Source organism: Xenopus tropicalis, chromosome 5, assembly GCF_000004195.4.
Source record: "Xenopus tropicalis strain Nigerian chromosome 5, UCB_Xtro_10.0, whole genome shotgun sequence".
Lineage (NCBI taxonomy): Eukaryota > Metazoa > Chordata > Amphibia > Anura > Pipidae > Xenopus > Xenopus tropicalis.
Genome location: NC_030681.2, coordinates 67,858,667 through 67,875,069, shown reverse-complemented (window position 1 = coordinate 67,875,069; position 16,403 = coordinate 67,858,667). Strand labels below are relative to the sequence as shown.

Here is a 16,403-nt window from a genome sequence, read left to right as displayed (position 1 = left end):
TTCGAACTCTGGCATGGAGTGAAATATTCACTATTTTAGTGGGCACAGGATAGGCCTGTTTCTGAACAATGTGTCCTTCTTATATTTTTGTTTGTCTTAATATTGTAATCACTGTAACAAAATGTGTCTGGGAAACTTGTTGATTTTATCAGCCTAAATGTTTGAATTACGGCACGAACAATGCTTTAGAAAAATGAGGAATAGTCGTTTATCCAAGTCCCATTTATAATAATGATATATCTACTATATACTATTAATAATTACTTAAAAATTCTCAACAGTTTTTTTCTAAATGCGCAGAAGTGTACAATGCTAAAGCATCCAGAGAGAGTTTTTTTTAAGTTTAATTTTGTTCCAGAGAGAGCTTTTTTAAGTTTAATTTTGTTCTTGTTGCCCGCCTTTTTTCCACAGAAAGGAAAGCTTTTGGAACTTTGTTTTGGCCTGAACTGTGCAAGAGTAATCCATTCCAAAAATGGTTCAGTCATCTGGGTATATGATCAAGGTAGCAGCATCAGAAGCCAGTCACATGTGTGAGGCCCTCAATGTTCATTAACAGTGCACAAAGATTCTTCTCTTGTGCTTTCCAACACTTAGACTTTGCCCTCCCCTCTCTTTCCTTCTCGCTGATTTCTCTCTTGCTTTCTCTGTCTTTGTTTTCTGGGAGCGTCACCATTCTTTCGCCTTTGTTTATTCTTTTTTATTTCATCTCTGTTGCCTCTTGGCCTAGGAGTGAAAACAAGAAGCCAGTTAGGTCAAGTCTTTGAACTAGGAAGAACTAAGAATAAGAAGTATAGGAAGAAACTAAGAATATTTTTTAATAGAGTTCATCATTAAATTAAACTGCAGCGCAGGTATCTTTATCTTTTATTCAGAAAGCCATTTGTGATATAGTCCTATATAAGCAAAAACATTTTTATTTTTTCATGCTATCATTTTTCTGGAATAATAAACCTTTACCTTGTACCTAATGCTAACTAAGCTAGTATATATTCATGCTGGTGGCAAACCAATCCTATTTTGTTTTTTAGTAGCCTAAAGGCACGGTGAACAATATGCACTAACACACCTGTTAAGCCCTTCATGATTTGTTTGTCTATGGAGAACCCCATAATTCAACAAATTTGGTATATAGAAATCAAGATGTAGATTGTAAGCTCTACGGGGCAGGGACCTCTATGTTTTTTCTTTGATTCTTGACTTATTGCAATTCTACCTTGTATTTATTTTTATTTACTATCATACTTTCTATTCATCTACTATTGTAATGACCCCCTGTTATAAATACATACAATTCAAGCAACATTTTTGATGCTAGTTTGTTGCTAAATTAGCCAATAGAAAGTGAACTACTTTATATGTGTTTTCTTATTATAGGAATGGTATCCAAAATAAGCCTTGCAGTAAACAAAAGTGTTATAGCCCCATAAATTGGAATTGCTGATAAATAGAAAAATATTCAAAATTTCCGCATGATATGTTTTGCTTTTCTTTGTGGAACCTATCCAGATATTGAGTGTTTGACATAGTTCTCATAATGTTATCCTAACTTCTTACAGCTGTTAACAGCTCTCACCCAAGCCATATTTAAATATCATGAAAATGCAAGATTTTCTCCAACCCTAGATTTATTTATGCTTACACAAATGCCAGCTAAGAATGGCATGTCATTACACACTTTATATCTGACCCTGTGTATTACTAATTTGATACTTGTTTGGGCAATATATCTAATACCTTTAAGATTTCTGCTTGGCTTTTGCAGTCCAGGATGCTTTATCTCATACTCTTACAAAAATATGGCTCAATGTATCTACCTATGTTGTAGTGAGAGTATATCCAGGCTTGGGGTACTGTTTACATTTGTGCTAAGTTTATCAGGACTTAGCCCTGCCACTATCTTCAGGGTCAATTTTTGACACATATGGGAGAAGAACTAAGGCAGTAAGTGACACTCTGCAGTTACAGGGGCTGTAGGGAGGCAGAACACAAAATTTAATTGCACAGGGTATCTTATTAATGGCATGCTGACACTTTTCTGGCAAATGTGGAAAGTATTACTGACCCTTTTATCTACAGTTAAAATGGGTCTCTTACAGCTTATTATCATGCCTTTTAGATGGTGAGCACAGTGGATTTTTAACCCCTTTGGAACTTAAATAATATTACAACCAACCTGACATATACCTGAATTATACTTATATTTTCAAATTTAGCCAAAAATATATTACTATTGAAATTAAGATGCTTCCAGCTGAAAAGATCAGGGATTTACTGGTATTAGAGAAAGTTAACTTTAATTGTACTTTAAAATTAAAAACATTTTTATAGATTATTGTAAAAAATGTAAATTTTGAAATTAATGTACACACACTTATAAGAAACCATTTTTCTTGTGATAATAAGCATTTCCATGAACCATATGTAGTTTTGAAAAGGGTTTCTGCTTAATATGGCCAATGTAAGTCTAGAAAAATAAAATCAAATTTAGACCATAAATGTATTTAAGGTAAATATACAGGCTTGATTTTGCTGTCAATAAAATATGAAGGCAACTTTGTAATACACATCTTTAGGTTTTAGAGTGCAATTCACAAAAGAGCCAGTAGGAGGGAGCAGTGCCCTAAAAATATGTCCTCCCCTTAAAAATTATTTTGCAGTTGTTGCAAACATTTAACCAAGTCAGTCATGTAACCCTTCAAATGTTATCTGCATTGCTAAGCATTTGGTTCATATGGTTTAATAGAACCTGAAAACGTGGCATCTACAGCATTGGCACACTGGTGCTCCTGCAGATTCTACAGTCTGTGGCACAAAATGGTGCTATCTTTGAACTGGGAAAAAAATCAAACATATTTTTGCACATTACTAAGGGTTAAGTCATGTTCTACTTTGCTTTAAAATAGTCAGAACACAAACATATTTATATCCAAATTAATTATCCCAGACAGGGTTAATTTGAACCAGATTGCTAAAAATATTTGGAGCTCTTTCAAGGTATGCCTCTTAAAAGAGCTTTATATATTTTGACCCACTTAACCACATGAACATATAGGATTCTAATTTACAAAATCTAACTATCTGAGATATTTCGAGAAATCCTTAGGATAGTCAATATAATTTTTGCCATTATTATAAGCTCCTCTGATGAAGCGCCATACAGCGCGAAACGCATTAGGAGAGTGGGTGGTATGAGGCACTGGGATGCACCTGTCGTTTTTGGTATAGTATGATTTATATGTTAGTTTTTGTTGTATTTATTTGAGCCAATAAATGTTGTGGTTTTTATTCCATTGAAAAAAAATTCCTGTTTATTTATAAGCCTATCAGTGTTTCAGGCATTTTAGTGTAGCTTTAAATGACTTTATTCAGTGCTTTGTTTCTGGTAGTTGCATTAGATAATATCGAATGCACCAAAACATTGTCGAGTGGTACAGAAATATCACTTAGCATAAATCTCTCACGTCTTTTAAAGACATTATACTGAAGTGATAAGTTGAAAGAGCTCTTAAATGATTTTTCAAGTGCGTAATTGTACTCAGCTGCTCTATGGATTTGCATGTACTATGGCAGTAATCAAAATACAGGTATAGGACCTGTTATCTAGAATGCTTGGGACCTGGGGATCTTTCTGGAATTTGAATCACAATCAACAAAGTCTTCCACCAATATGTATTCATGCATCTTAGGATCAAGGACAAGGTACTGTGTTTTTGTTACACAGAAAAAATATTTTAAAAAACTTTCTGTATAACATTAAAGCTTTTCTAGAGAACAGGTTTCCAGATAAGGTATCCCATACCTATAATATATTTTCAAACCCATTACTGATAATTTCCCAATTATTCCTACCTACATATATGGGGCAAGATTGTATGGAAAGAGCCTGAAAAGTGAATGAAAACAAACCTTTTAGTTGCAAGAACTCTTGGACCCTCAACCCCCAGTTATGCTAGTTAGGTCTCTGACCTTGGTGAAGACACCATAAAAGATAAATAGATAGACAGATCAACTCAGTGGTATACATCTGATTGCTGTAGTTTTTAAAAAAAACAGAGTTGTGCTGTTGCTTGCACTGGTAAAACTGATGTGATTCAGAAACAGTTAGACAGATTACAGTAGATATATAAATAAGTTTCTGTGTAGCCATGGGGCAGCCATTTAAAGGAACAGTAACATCAAAAAATGAAAGTGTATAAAAGTAACTAAAATATAATGTGCTGCTGCCCTGCAATGGTAAAAGTTGTGTGTTTACTTCAGAAAGTCTACTATAATTTATATAAATAAGCTGCTATGTAGTATGGGGGCAGCCATTCAAAGGAGAAAAGGCACAAGCACATAGCAGATAACTACAGATATTCTACAGAACTTGTCTGTTATCTGCTATGTAACCTGTGCCTTTTCTCCTTTTTTCCAGCTTGAATGGCTGCCCCCCGTGGCTACACAGCAGCTTATTATATAAATTATAGTTGTGTTACTGTAGCAAACAGTTTAACCAGTGCAGGGCAGCAGTGCATTACATTTTTATTACTTTAAAGCTCTTTTATTTTTTGGTGTTACTGTTCCTTTAAAGGAGAAAAGGCTGTTACATAGCAGTTAAGCTCTGTAGAATACAATGGCATTCTACAGAGTTTATATGTTATCCGCTATTTAACCTGTGCCATTTAGCCTTATTTCTATTGCCTCCATTGCTACACAGCAGCTTGTTTATATAAACTATAGTAGAATTACGTAAGCAAACATGTCAGTTTTACCAGTGCAGGGCAACCATACATTGTATTTTCATTACTGCAAAACACTTAATTTTTTTGATCTTACTATTCCTTTAATATGCTCTCTCCAACCCTGAACTGTTATTTAAGGTAAGTGGGTATTTTTCAAGAAATTGTTCTTCTGGGTAAGTGTTGTCTTGTATCTATTTCTTTAAACAGTTTTATGGATAGTAGCTTCCTGCTCTGGAGTCTGCATGTCAAATCTGGTTTTCAAGCAGTATGAATAGCAGCTGGAAAAAGTGTTCTTTACCCTAGTTCAGCTTCTCCCCATGCAAAAAAGCACGTACACACATTTGTACAATGTATTAAACCAAAAGCCAACATTTTTGCAAGATGTTCATTACATAAAGCCTGATGCATTTGTGCTCAGTCAGAGATGTCAGTGGTAGAAGCAGAAGAATAGACAGTTATAGGTAAGTGTTGGCCAGCCTTTTTAAGATTGGTCACGTTCCTGTTTTCTATTTACCATAGCTCTGCCTAATCTTGCCTTGCTGTATTGCTAGCACAGGGATCAGCAGAGTGCTCTATGTTTACTGCAGAAGTAAATATAGAGAGATAAAGAATAAGCAAGTTTAGTGAAATGAAAAATAAAATGGCTCACTAGCAACCAAAAAGTGGTCAGGTTAAGCACCACTTCTTTATACCCAATATTGGTTAATTTTTTAATGTAGAAATTTGGATTTGAATGAGTATTTGTAGTAAAGTTTTTTTCTTTTAATATATATAAGTGAGTATTCAGATCAGTTGACAAATGATGTACCAGTGTAGGAGATTTACTAGCATCAGCTAGTTATACAATGGAATACCTGTAGTACTACTACTATTGAATCAGGTATAGCCCATTGCTTTTTGTTTAGCTCAGCTGGTGCAAATTTCTACAAAGGTCAAAATATAGGCCCAAGCATCCAAAAAAAGAAAATTATTACTATATTTATGCTTCTCATGATTTTGATTGTGTGAGAATACTGGGTGTAATGCTTTGCATTGGCTGTTTTGATAGATGAGTAGTTTATCTGCTTTGATTAATGTCAGTTAGTTTAAACACATTTTCTGACATTCAGGAAACTGTTAATAAATGTGATAAAATTCCAAGTGCTGAGAATCCTTCAGAATCCATCAGTTCAAATGGTCTTATACAGTATATGGCCCATAATTATCTAAAGTATAAGATTCTATGAATGCTATTACTGTGTATGATAACCAGATTTGTCTAGTTCTTCTTACAGAAACCGTTTATTAAAAGAATAGGCTTTTGTTTATAAACTTAATAAGGTTGTGTCCACATGAATAAGGTCACAAATATCTTGCTTGATTGCTAAAGGATAATGTTGCATTAACGAAAAATGCCCTATGTTTATTAAATATGCTTGACCATAGGGTACAGGTTTAGGATTTATTATCCAAAAAGCCTGGATAAATGATATTACCATAATTTGGATCCCTAAAGTGATATTGACACTAAAAAAACAACTCTTCAAAAGATGAATGTACATTAAAAGTTACCTATAGATCATGTTGATCGTTTTTGGCAGTATAATTTTGTAAGTGATTGTTTCTTGACTTTCCTAAACCTAACTGTTTTGCCAACCTGACTGTCCCTTCTTAACCTGCCAGTTATAGCTGCTAATGCTAATGGCCTCCTGCTGCACAAATATGGCAGCATAGTGGAACATGACGACCAGAAATATAATGTAAAAGCAAATTATAAAAATAGCATGCAAAGACAATGTTATGATGTAAAAAAAAAAGGTTTAGTTTCTGGTATCAGTATCTCTTTAAGGGGCTATATCAACATTGAAATTCAAAAAATGTTTCAGTTTTTTTTTATTACTAAAACTCACACATTCGAATTACAGTTTCCAAAACTTGAATGTTCAATACTTACTAAATGGAAATAAATCAAAGGTAAAACTTTGGCAACTAAAAGCTTGTGAGTTTATGTAAAAGTCAATAGGAGTTGGCCAAATAAAAATTTTAGATTTTTTCCGATTTAAATCAGTTTTTTTTTTAATTTTTTGACAGTTTGTAGACTACTTGAAACTGATCATTAGAATGCAAATTTGCTGCTTTCAAGCTTTTTCAAGTTTTTTTCTAAATGTTGGCTACTATGATGTTTTAGACCCCTTTGTTATGGATATTCCAGAAAATAAAGATCCCCAAGCACAGAAAGCACTTCTGAACTAAAAAAACAATAGTCTACAGTTAAAAAAACAACCCAAAACACTTGATATCAAAAATTATAGCAGGTTAATTGAATCCCTCTGCAAAATTGTACATGGCACCCATTGACAATAAAAAAAAAAGAATCTGTGCAAAACTGCTAAATAGGAAATGTTATACTTCAGTGCATATCCATAAAGCAGAAAATCAGATCAACAGAAAATTGAAAACAGTTCATACTTGTGCAGCATTTTAAGACTAAGGATTTAGCGGTTTCCAAGCTACTAATCAAAGCAGCCCTTAAGACTAGAGCAGGATAACCTCAGGTACCCCAAATGTTCATGTCTACTAATGTGTAGTAGTTTTTTTTTTATTGACAACAACATAATTGTCTCCCTGACTGAACTATGTTTTGTTCTACCACTCATCAGACAGGGACACCTCTTAAGGGAAAACTATACCCTAGAATGAATACTTAACTAACAGATAGTTTATATTATGTTAAGTGACCTATTAAAGAATCTGTCCCAACTGGAATATATTTATCAGTAAATATTGCCCTTTTACATCCTTTCCCTTGATCCACCATCTAGTTATGGTTTGTGTCCTCCTGCAGAGATCACATGACCAGAAATAATGCGGCTTCAACTGTAACAGGAAGAAGCATGGAAGCAAAAGACAGAACTCTGTCCATTAATTGGCTGATGTGGCCTAGCATGTATGTGTGCATTGGCTTGTTTGTGTGCACTGTGAATCCTATGATCCCCGGAGGCGGTCCTTACATCTTTAAATGGCAGTTTTTTATTTAGAGTACCCATTAGCACATGCTACTTAAAAAGTATTTTTATGAAAATGGTTTATTTAGATGAAGCAGGGTTTTATATATGACATTTTTTATGCAATATATTTTTATAGAAACCTACATTGTTTGGTGGTGTAGTTTTCATTCACGTATGTTCTGTTGGATGACTTAGCAACCAATAAAAGTCTCTTTAGATTTGGCTAAATTGCTATTACAATAATAACAATAAATATAATTGTTTCCAGTCAGGCAATATTTGTACTTCACGCCTGGACTGACCAGTCCATGTAAGCAAGATACAATGCTGAAACAACAGTGATTTTTTTTTTGCAGAATAATAGCAATAATGCTAAATTTAATCAGTGTATGTGTGTGTATTGTGCATTTCATACATATTTTTCTGTACAAGTTATTTTATGGTTAGTTGTACTTTAAATACTTGATTCTTAATTGAAACGAAAATCATATGAAAAGAAAACATATATTTAACATATATGCAGTGAAACAAAATCCTCAAATGCCATTGTTGTTACAAAATAGGTAACACAGAACGTTTAGCTCTTACAACTGGTCCTCATTTTATCTGCTTTAGGTTGACAGAAAGCTAGGATGGCGTTGCTGGAATGCAAACAGTTGACCATTATGTCAAACACATGTTACAGGAAAATAACTAAAAACGCAAATCTACTGCCAGTAACCAAGACCTGAAAACAGTTTAGCAGTGTACTTTTATACACTGAAAAGCCAGAAACATGGTTAATGCAATTTATAATTGTTGCTCTTCCTAGGACCTCAGATCTTGCATATTTAATTTAACCTCCAAAGCACCAGTATGAACATGTATTAAAGGAACAAACTATGCAGAAGAAAAAAATGATTTGTACTATTTAGTATTGTAATATTATTACCTATTTTCAAGCATTTTTGGGATTTATGAACAAAAAAGGGATTTCAATGAGCACTAAATGTAAAATATAAATTTCATAACAGAAAAGATGTTTTCATAAATGCATTATTATCATTGTTATATGTGCCTGGGATTACAGTTGTTGAGATAAGTCCAAGTACTTAGGAACATCAGACACAGCCCTTCAGTTTCTGAAGGGAGCTATGGAAAATGTATCCATTCCGTTTATGGTTTTAGAACTTACCACCTCAGTGGGCATGGGGAAGGGCAATTCATTGGGACCCTTGCAAGTCAAGAACATTACCCCAGTTCAGAAGTGTATGGGGTTACACACTGATGTTTGTAAGTGGCTTTTGACCAGACCAAGACTGAGATACTAAGTAGGCCCTGGCATTTCAAGTTAACAGAGAAAAGGACAACCCCCCCAAAGGTCTCCTTAATAGTGACTGTCTGTGGCATCTTACAGCAGCCCCTCTGGCATTTGCCAGAGTCCACAAATTGCCAGTCCAGGCCTGTTTGACTCTTAATGCATGCAATGTCAGCACATGTAAAGACTTAATGGTTTTGCAAGTGATATAAAATAGCGTCATTTTACACACCAATTAAAGAAAACACCTTTTGTGAATGTATTTTGGACTATGTTTACATGAAAAATAGCTTATTTGAATGACATCCAAATTTTTCAACACATACAAAAAGGCATTTCATCAATTATTATGTGCAACCGATCCTCTGTTATGGAATCTCTAAAGAACAGGTACCCATATCTAATGTGGAAGTGCCTATCTCATTTGCAGTGGATAAGTATGTTTTTACAAAGTTTCTATGTCTTTTATTGAAACAATAATGTTTTCGAAGAAAAAACAGGGTTATGAGTTAAAATTTAATGAAAAGAGAAGGGGGTGGGGAAGCTTTGTTACTTGTTTAGCAATGCTTGGCAAAGGATAGGATATAAACATCTGTCATCTGCCATTCATTAATATTAATTATAAATGACCACTGGGTGGTGAATTCCAAGTGTAGCAGCTGGGATCTTTCCAGACCTGACCTCTTCTCAAACTGTTCAAAATAGTGCTATGGTTGTCTCTGCTTAAAGCCAATATGTGCAGTATCAACTTGTAACATTCTCATGAAAAGCTTGGTATCTTTATTCTTAGCCCCACCCAAATGCATCATTATTACTAAGCAATAGTTTGTTTTTTGTCAAAGGAAAACTTTTGTAAAAATGTTGCTGTTATAAAGCAAAATGTAGCATGATAAGTATAATGTATATTAAACACATTTTAGATCTGTGTATGGTTTTCATTAAGAGTGTACTATGTAGAAAAGACATACTGCTGTGTGTTAAAGGGAAACTAACTTTTATAAAGGGTTTTCTGGCCTTGTTTTTCAGTTTTGCTCTTGTTTTTTTGGCCAAAAGATTTTTTTCTGACCCCCCCCCCCATAGCCTTCCTATTGTGTTATTTCACAAGGTAAGAAAAAAAGGTATATGGTGGTGTAGCTGAAACACCAAAGCAGTGAACCTCAACCAGTGGCTCACAAGCAACATGTTGTTTACCAGCCCCTTTCATGTTGCTTCCAAAAAAGCAGACACATATTTTTTAATTTATGACCAATCACAGACCCTATTGGGCATCCTCTAGGAACCTTTTTCTTGCTTGCGTTGCTCCCCAACTTTTTTTTTAATATTTAAATGATGCTTGTGGGTACTGTATATAAGGTTGGGGACCAGTAATATATAGTATATGTCCTTTTTCAAAATGTGCTCAATTAATAGAGCTTGTGCCTATTCATTTAATTCAGAAGTATGTATGGTTTTTGTTATTTATTGGACTAAAGAAGAAAATGAAACCATAATTACTTTCCTATTTCACCAGAAAGGTTTATAAACTGCATTTCGGGTCAACGTATAAGCCTTCTGTGTAGAGGGCTGCATCTTATTACAAAGGCTGCATCTTAGGCTATGGAGGGGTGTTATTTTACAGAGCTCATTATGTCCCTTTGAATAATTTACCCTGTTCAGTGGGAAGTGAGTGGGCAAATTCTATCCTTATAGGTGGTGCTTAGTGATGTCATCTGTTATAATTAGTGCTTACAATGTCATTTAGGAGTTCCATGACCTGCAAGCACTTGACCTTTGGCCTTGGGCTTGTATATGGTCATGGAACTCTTTAATCATATCTTTATATTTTATAATAGGGACAATATTACCCACTTCATAATTATCTATACTTTTTTGTCATTAGCACTAATTTTTTTTAAATTTGGTATCAGAGTGCAGACAAACTTCAGTACTAAAAAAACCTGGATTTGTGACACAAAATAGTCTTTGAGGCCCTTTCATAAACTGAAGGCCTATGGAGAGCTATATATAGCCTCCACACCTCACATATTCCGGTATTAATGTTATTAAACCCTGCTTTTATGATGAAGCAGGGACTGGGCTTTGTTGGATGAGGACATAAATGGGATTTTTTTCAAGAGTTTGGAATTCATTCCCAGAATTCCTTTTGTTTGCTTTTGTCTGTATGAGGCAGTCTCCTCAACCTAATTTATTTGTTTGTAGAACCACATGGTCTCTACCTAAGCTGATCAGAAAACCCTGCACTACACTGATGAGCCCCAGAAAGGGCGAAACCGGTCTGTAGTTGGGAATCTGATCAGCTATTGTCCTGGCTTCAGCTTCAAACCCAGTGGGTGAGCTGTAGCCTATAGGATAAACCCATGTAAATGGGATTTTTTTTAGCAGTTTGGAATTCATTACCAGAATTCCTTTTGTTTGGATGAGGACAAAAACTTATGTTATGGTTTATCTCATGATAACCCAACTTTGGGGTTGTTTGGGGAAATCTGAAACTGACACGAAATATGCAGAAGGCCAATTCCTCATTTAATTAGAAAAAGAGATTTGACTTCCCCAACAGTGTTAATTCCATGGTATGCTAAAACATTAGGACAGTGCTTTAATAATTGCAGGTCTTACCTCCTTAGCAGAGCTTTAACTCAGTTGTAGGGGGACCAGAGTGAAGACTATGTAGGGCAAATGTTTACTCTCCTACAATAGGGTGACTTTTAAAATTAGATTGTATTTGACACCTTATTATGAGTTAAGATGAGGAAGGGGGGATTAAATATTTACTGCAAAAGATGTATTCAATCTTAAAAGCCCCCAAACCTCTGGTGTACCTATGAATTTAAAATAATCAACTCTTAAAGTATTTTCATTTGTGCATGTTCTTTAACTATATTCTACCGAAGTCAACTATATTATCCAAATATAGCATTTTTGTTTCTTTTATTTGTTGAGGAAGTGGTATTTTGGTTACCACGTGTGCTGCTCTTTCCATTTATAATAATAACTGCAACTATCATCATAAGTACATTCTGCAATGTTTTACTGAATTTTAAATGCTCATCAAAGATTCAGAGAACATTTATCATTGTTTTGCCAGAAACCTTTAAACACAGACACTATGCTAGCTGCTTATTTGATGAAGTGTTTTTTAATTTTTTTCAGTCCCCTTCTCAAAAAGGGTTAACAGTTTTTCTTTAAAGAGGATTCAACCAGCGTCAAAGAAAAAAAATGAGTGTGTATCATCAGATACATTCATAAAAGGATGAAATGTGCATGTCTTAGGGGCTCTGCAGTGGTCCATGCAGATAAAAGACATCAGCATTCCTCAGTTATCGTGCTTGAAACCTTCTTTTTCCTAAACAAAAAGTTGATGACTAATGAGGAAAGGGTATATCAGAGGGCAAGCTGGTTAGGCAGATAGAATCTAAATAGCTAGAATCCCCTGCCATAAATTGTAGTATCTGAGCTACTGTTCCCTGAGAGTGCTCGATATTCTTTTCTTGAATTAGTCAAATTGCCAGATGGTTAACGAAAGCCTTCATCTTTTGAAAGCACGTCAGCAATTTTGCCCTGAAGCTCCTTTTGCTGTGCATTATTCCAGCAAACTAAATGCAGATGGCAACTTTTTTTTATTGCCCTACAGTTTTTTTTTTTTCAATTGTATTTCTTCAAAGACATCAACAATGAAGTGAAAGAACAAAAGAAATGAAAAGATTTCCTTTCAGTATGGGGATTTATAACAGACAAATGAATGTTTACATTATGAAATGCTAAGTTTTGATAGGTTGCAAATATTGCAGTACTGTTTTGGCATGTTACATCAGAAATTAATTCACATATTTATGGTTATTACCTTGACAGATCTCTAGAACTTGTAACATTTACTGAGCGGTAACTTTACCAAGTTTTTTTTAATTATTATTAACATTTATAAAGTGCCAACAGATTCCGCAGCGCTGTACAATAAGTGGGTTTCATACATTGGACATACAGAGTAACATATAAAGCAATCAATAACAGTCTTTGGAGGGGAAGGCCAATTAACAGGGAGTTACAGTAGTCCAGGCGAGATATTATAAGAGAGTGAATAAGAATTTTGGCAGCATCTTGTGTGATAAATGATCGTATTTTGGAAATATTTCTTAGGTGAAAGTGGCATGATTTGGTAAGTGATTGGATATGAGGAGTGAAGGACAGGGCAGAATCAAGGATAACCCCAAGTCACCGGGCCTGGGAAGATGGGGTGATGGTGGAATTGTTAACCGTTATAGATACCTCGGGAACAATGTGGGCGTTGGATGGGGAAAAGAGAACCAATTCAGTCTTAGAGAGGTTTAATTTAAGGTAACGTTGGGACATCAAGTGGAGATAGCGAACAGGAAGGAAGAGACGCGAGTTAGAAGCTCTGGGTTGAGATCAGGAGAGGGCAGATAGATCTGAGTATCGTCAGCATAGAGGTGGTACTGAAAGCCAAAAGAATTTATTAATTTGTCAAGTGAGGAGGTATAGAGAGAAAATAGTAAGGGGCCCAGGACAGAGCCTTGAGGAACCCCGACAGAAAGAGGCAAGGGAGAAGATGATTCCCCATTGTAAGAGACACTGAAGGATCGATCTGAAAGATAAGCTGAAAACCAGGATAAGGCAGTGTCATGAAGGCCAAGACAGTTGAGAGTCTGGAGGAGAAGAGGGTGATCCACAGTGTCAAAAGCAGCAGAGAGATTAAGAAGTATTAGTAGCGAGTAGTGTTTTTTGGCTTTAGCCAATAGGAGGTCATTTGTTAGTCGGGTTAGCGCAGTTTTGGTGGAGTGTTGTTGTCTAAAACCAGATTGTAGGGGATCCAGGAGGTTATTGTCAGAGAGGAATAGCATCAGTCGGTTGTAGACTAGGCGCTCGAGCAGTTTGGAGATGAATGGGAGCAGAGAGATAGGTCGGAGGTTAGTAGGATTGGAGGGATCAAGGGAAGGTTTTTTCAGAATAGGGGTTACAATTGCATGTTTCAGTTGGGAGGGAAAGATTCCAGGAGAGAGCGAGAAATTGAATAGATGAGTTAAGGCTTTGATAAAACAGGGGTTGGCATTGCATAGAAGTTTGGTAGGAATGGGATCAAGCGGGCAGGTAGTAAGGTGAGAGGAAGACAACAGTTTTGAGACTTCCTCTTCAGTCACTGGTGAGAAGGAGCCAAGAAGAGACTGGGTAGCATGTAGGGAGGGAGGCAAATGGTTATGGGGATTAAGTTGTGCAATGTCACTTCGGATGGTGTCAATTTTATTTTTAAAGTGCTCTGCAATAGCTTGAGTGGTGACCGAAGCACACAGAGTGGGTGAGGCAGTGATTGTTATACCTTTCTGACTGGATGGAGGATGTGGCTGGAGATGTTGTAAGAAACATGAAAGTGCAAAGAGGAGGAAGGCAGGATAAAACATTTTGGGGTAGGAAATAACGAACTACCAGGAACAAGCAAAGTTGTTTTAATGCGATTCAATGGTCTTAAGTGTTGATTGGAGATAGTTCAGTGCCTTGTCACGTGTGATATCTGGCATGTGCACTAGTGCTAAATTTTACCACAAGACTACACTGTTAGTTTGCTCATCCCTAGTTAATTGACTTCTGGAGGGACCCATGGTGGGAAATTTGTATTCTTATCTTGAGAAACATGCCCAATGTTACCTTGACTATAATGCTTTTAACAGGTAGCACAATCTGGTTTGTGCTAACTATTAAAATATTATACAGTTGCTTTGCTCCCAGTGCTGAAGGTTCAGGGCTTGTATACCCTGGCCTGGAGTTTCCACCATGCAGGTGTTTTGCTGCCTAGCCAGTAAAACACTAGCCAAGACTGGGTCATTATTACAAATTTACTGGCAATGTATGTTGCAATACATTCGTAATTGACCTTGTTTATGCCCCTAACCCATCCACGTACTGTAAGTCCTAATCTACCCCAATTACCTTTTATGCTGCCCTGCCTCAGTCTATACCAAATCTGCTCAACGACTCTGTCTATGTCCTTGTCCTGGCCTTATATCATCGCCTACTCCCTTTTTTTTTAACCTCTATCACTGACTGCCCCTCAATCAATCACCTCATATCACAGAAAGTATTGTTATTATTTTTTAAGGTGGCAGTGCTACTGTGGCCTCCCATTCAATTTGGAGAGCTACTATTTACCCTAAAATGATTTTTTACTTTGTATTTTAACACCCAAAAAAAAGGGTGTTCAGCTCAGTAGACTGTATAAAACACCCATAAGCAAGATATGCCTGCATGGCAGCTTTCCTCTTATCTTGGGACAGTCACAGTTTCTATATCATAAAGTGCCTTGTGTCTTGCCAGATAGTGGACAGGACAAATATAAGTAGGTTTAACAGCATACGTGGGTGTGGCCTGGGCAGGTTAGGAGAGGTAGCAAGGGCAAAAATGTCCCAACTAGAATTAGTTATTTTGGAAGGTATATGCATTAGCGATTTAGTAAGAGATGTGTGATTCTGTAATTACTGGCATAGTAATAAATCTAACGAGGTCTTTATTGAATAATAAAAGATCTTTAATAGCTTAAGAGCTCTGAAATGTTCTAAAACATTTCAGATGAAGAGAAGAAAGAACAAATGGAACAAAAAGGAAAGACCCTAGCAGACATAAGGCCTCTTAAATGACCAATGCTGAACTTGATGTGTATGCAAAATATAAACATATGGGAAACGGTAATTAGTTTCAAGTTAATTTTGGAGTCCAAGAAGCCTGGAGAACAATCACACAGTAAGGTCATTAACCACACTAGTGTCTTTACACAAAACACACTCCACTCAGCTGCGCTGCTAAGATTTTCTGTCTGCTGTGCTATACTGTTTTGATTCTCAGTAGTGTTTGCTACACCACATGGGATTATCTGTTTATTTATTTCACTGATTAACTTGTCCTTCTCTCTGAACCATGTACATCATGTGTACACGAACTGTTGCTTAAGTGATTTGTTTATATATCCTTTTTAAATTGCATACGAGTATGATAGTATCAGGAAAAATATGTTACCTTTACATTCTCCCTATACTTCTGAGTATTTGACACTGTCACAGATTGTTTACTCTGTCATCTTTGATAAAGTAACCGGAAATATACCAGAACTCATTTATTTTCTTCAGGAATAAACTATAAGATTAGCAACTAATTTTCCTGTTGATGTCGTAAAATAAACATTTTGATTTTAAAGCAAAATGATGTTTGTACTTTCTGCGTTTTCAGTGCAGACAGAACATGTAAGATGATGACAATATGTTATTTAAAGAATAATTGGAACTTAGAATTTCCAACAAAGCACATATTTTGACTTAAAGCTTTAATTATATTACAAATTACCAGTTTCTAACACGCATCTTCAGTTGATAAATATATTCTCCCCTTATAAATTATATT

The 16,403-nt window shown here is 35.6% G+C and overlaps 1 protein-coding gene across 1 annotated transcript in view; it reads right to left on the bottom strand.

The window, feature by feature from the left end:
• Nucleotides 1–590: 590 nt before the first annotated feature.
• rspo3 (R-spondin 3) overlaps nt 591–16,403 on the bottom strand; it is a 51,495-nt gene continuing 35,682 nt past the window's right edge. The window contains exon 5 of the mRNA NM_001129773.1: nt 591–723. Coding sequence (NP_001123245.1) covers nt 591–723 — 133 coding nt within the window. The remainder of the gene's footprint in view (nt 724–16,403) is intronic.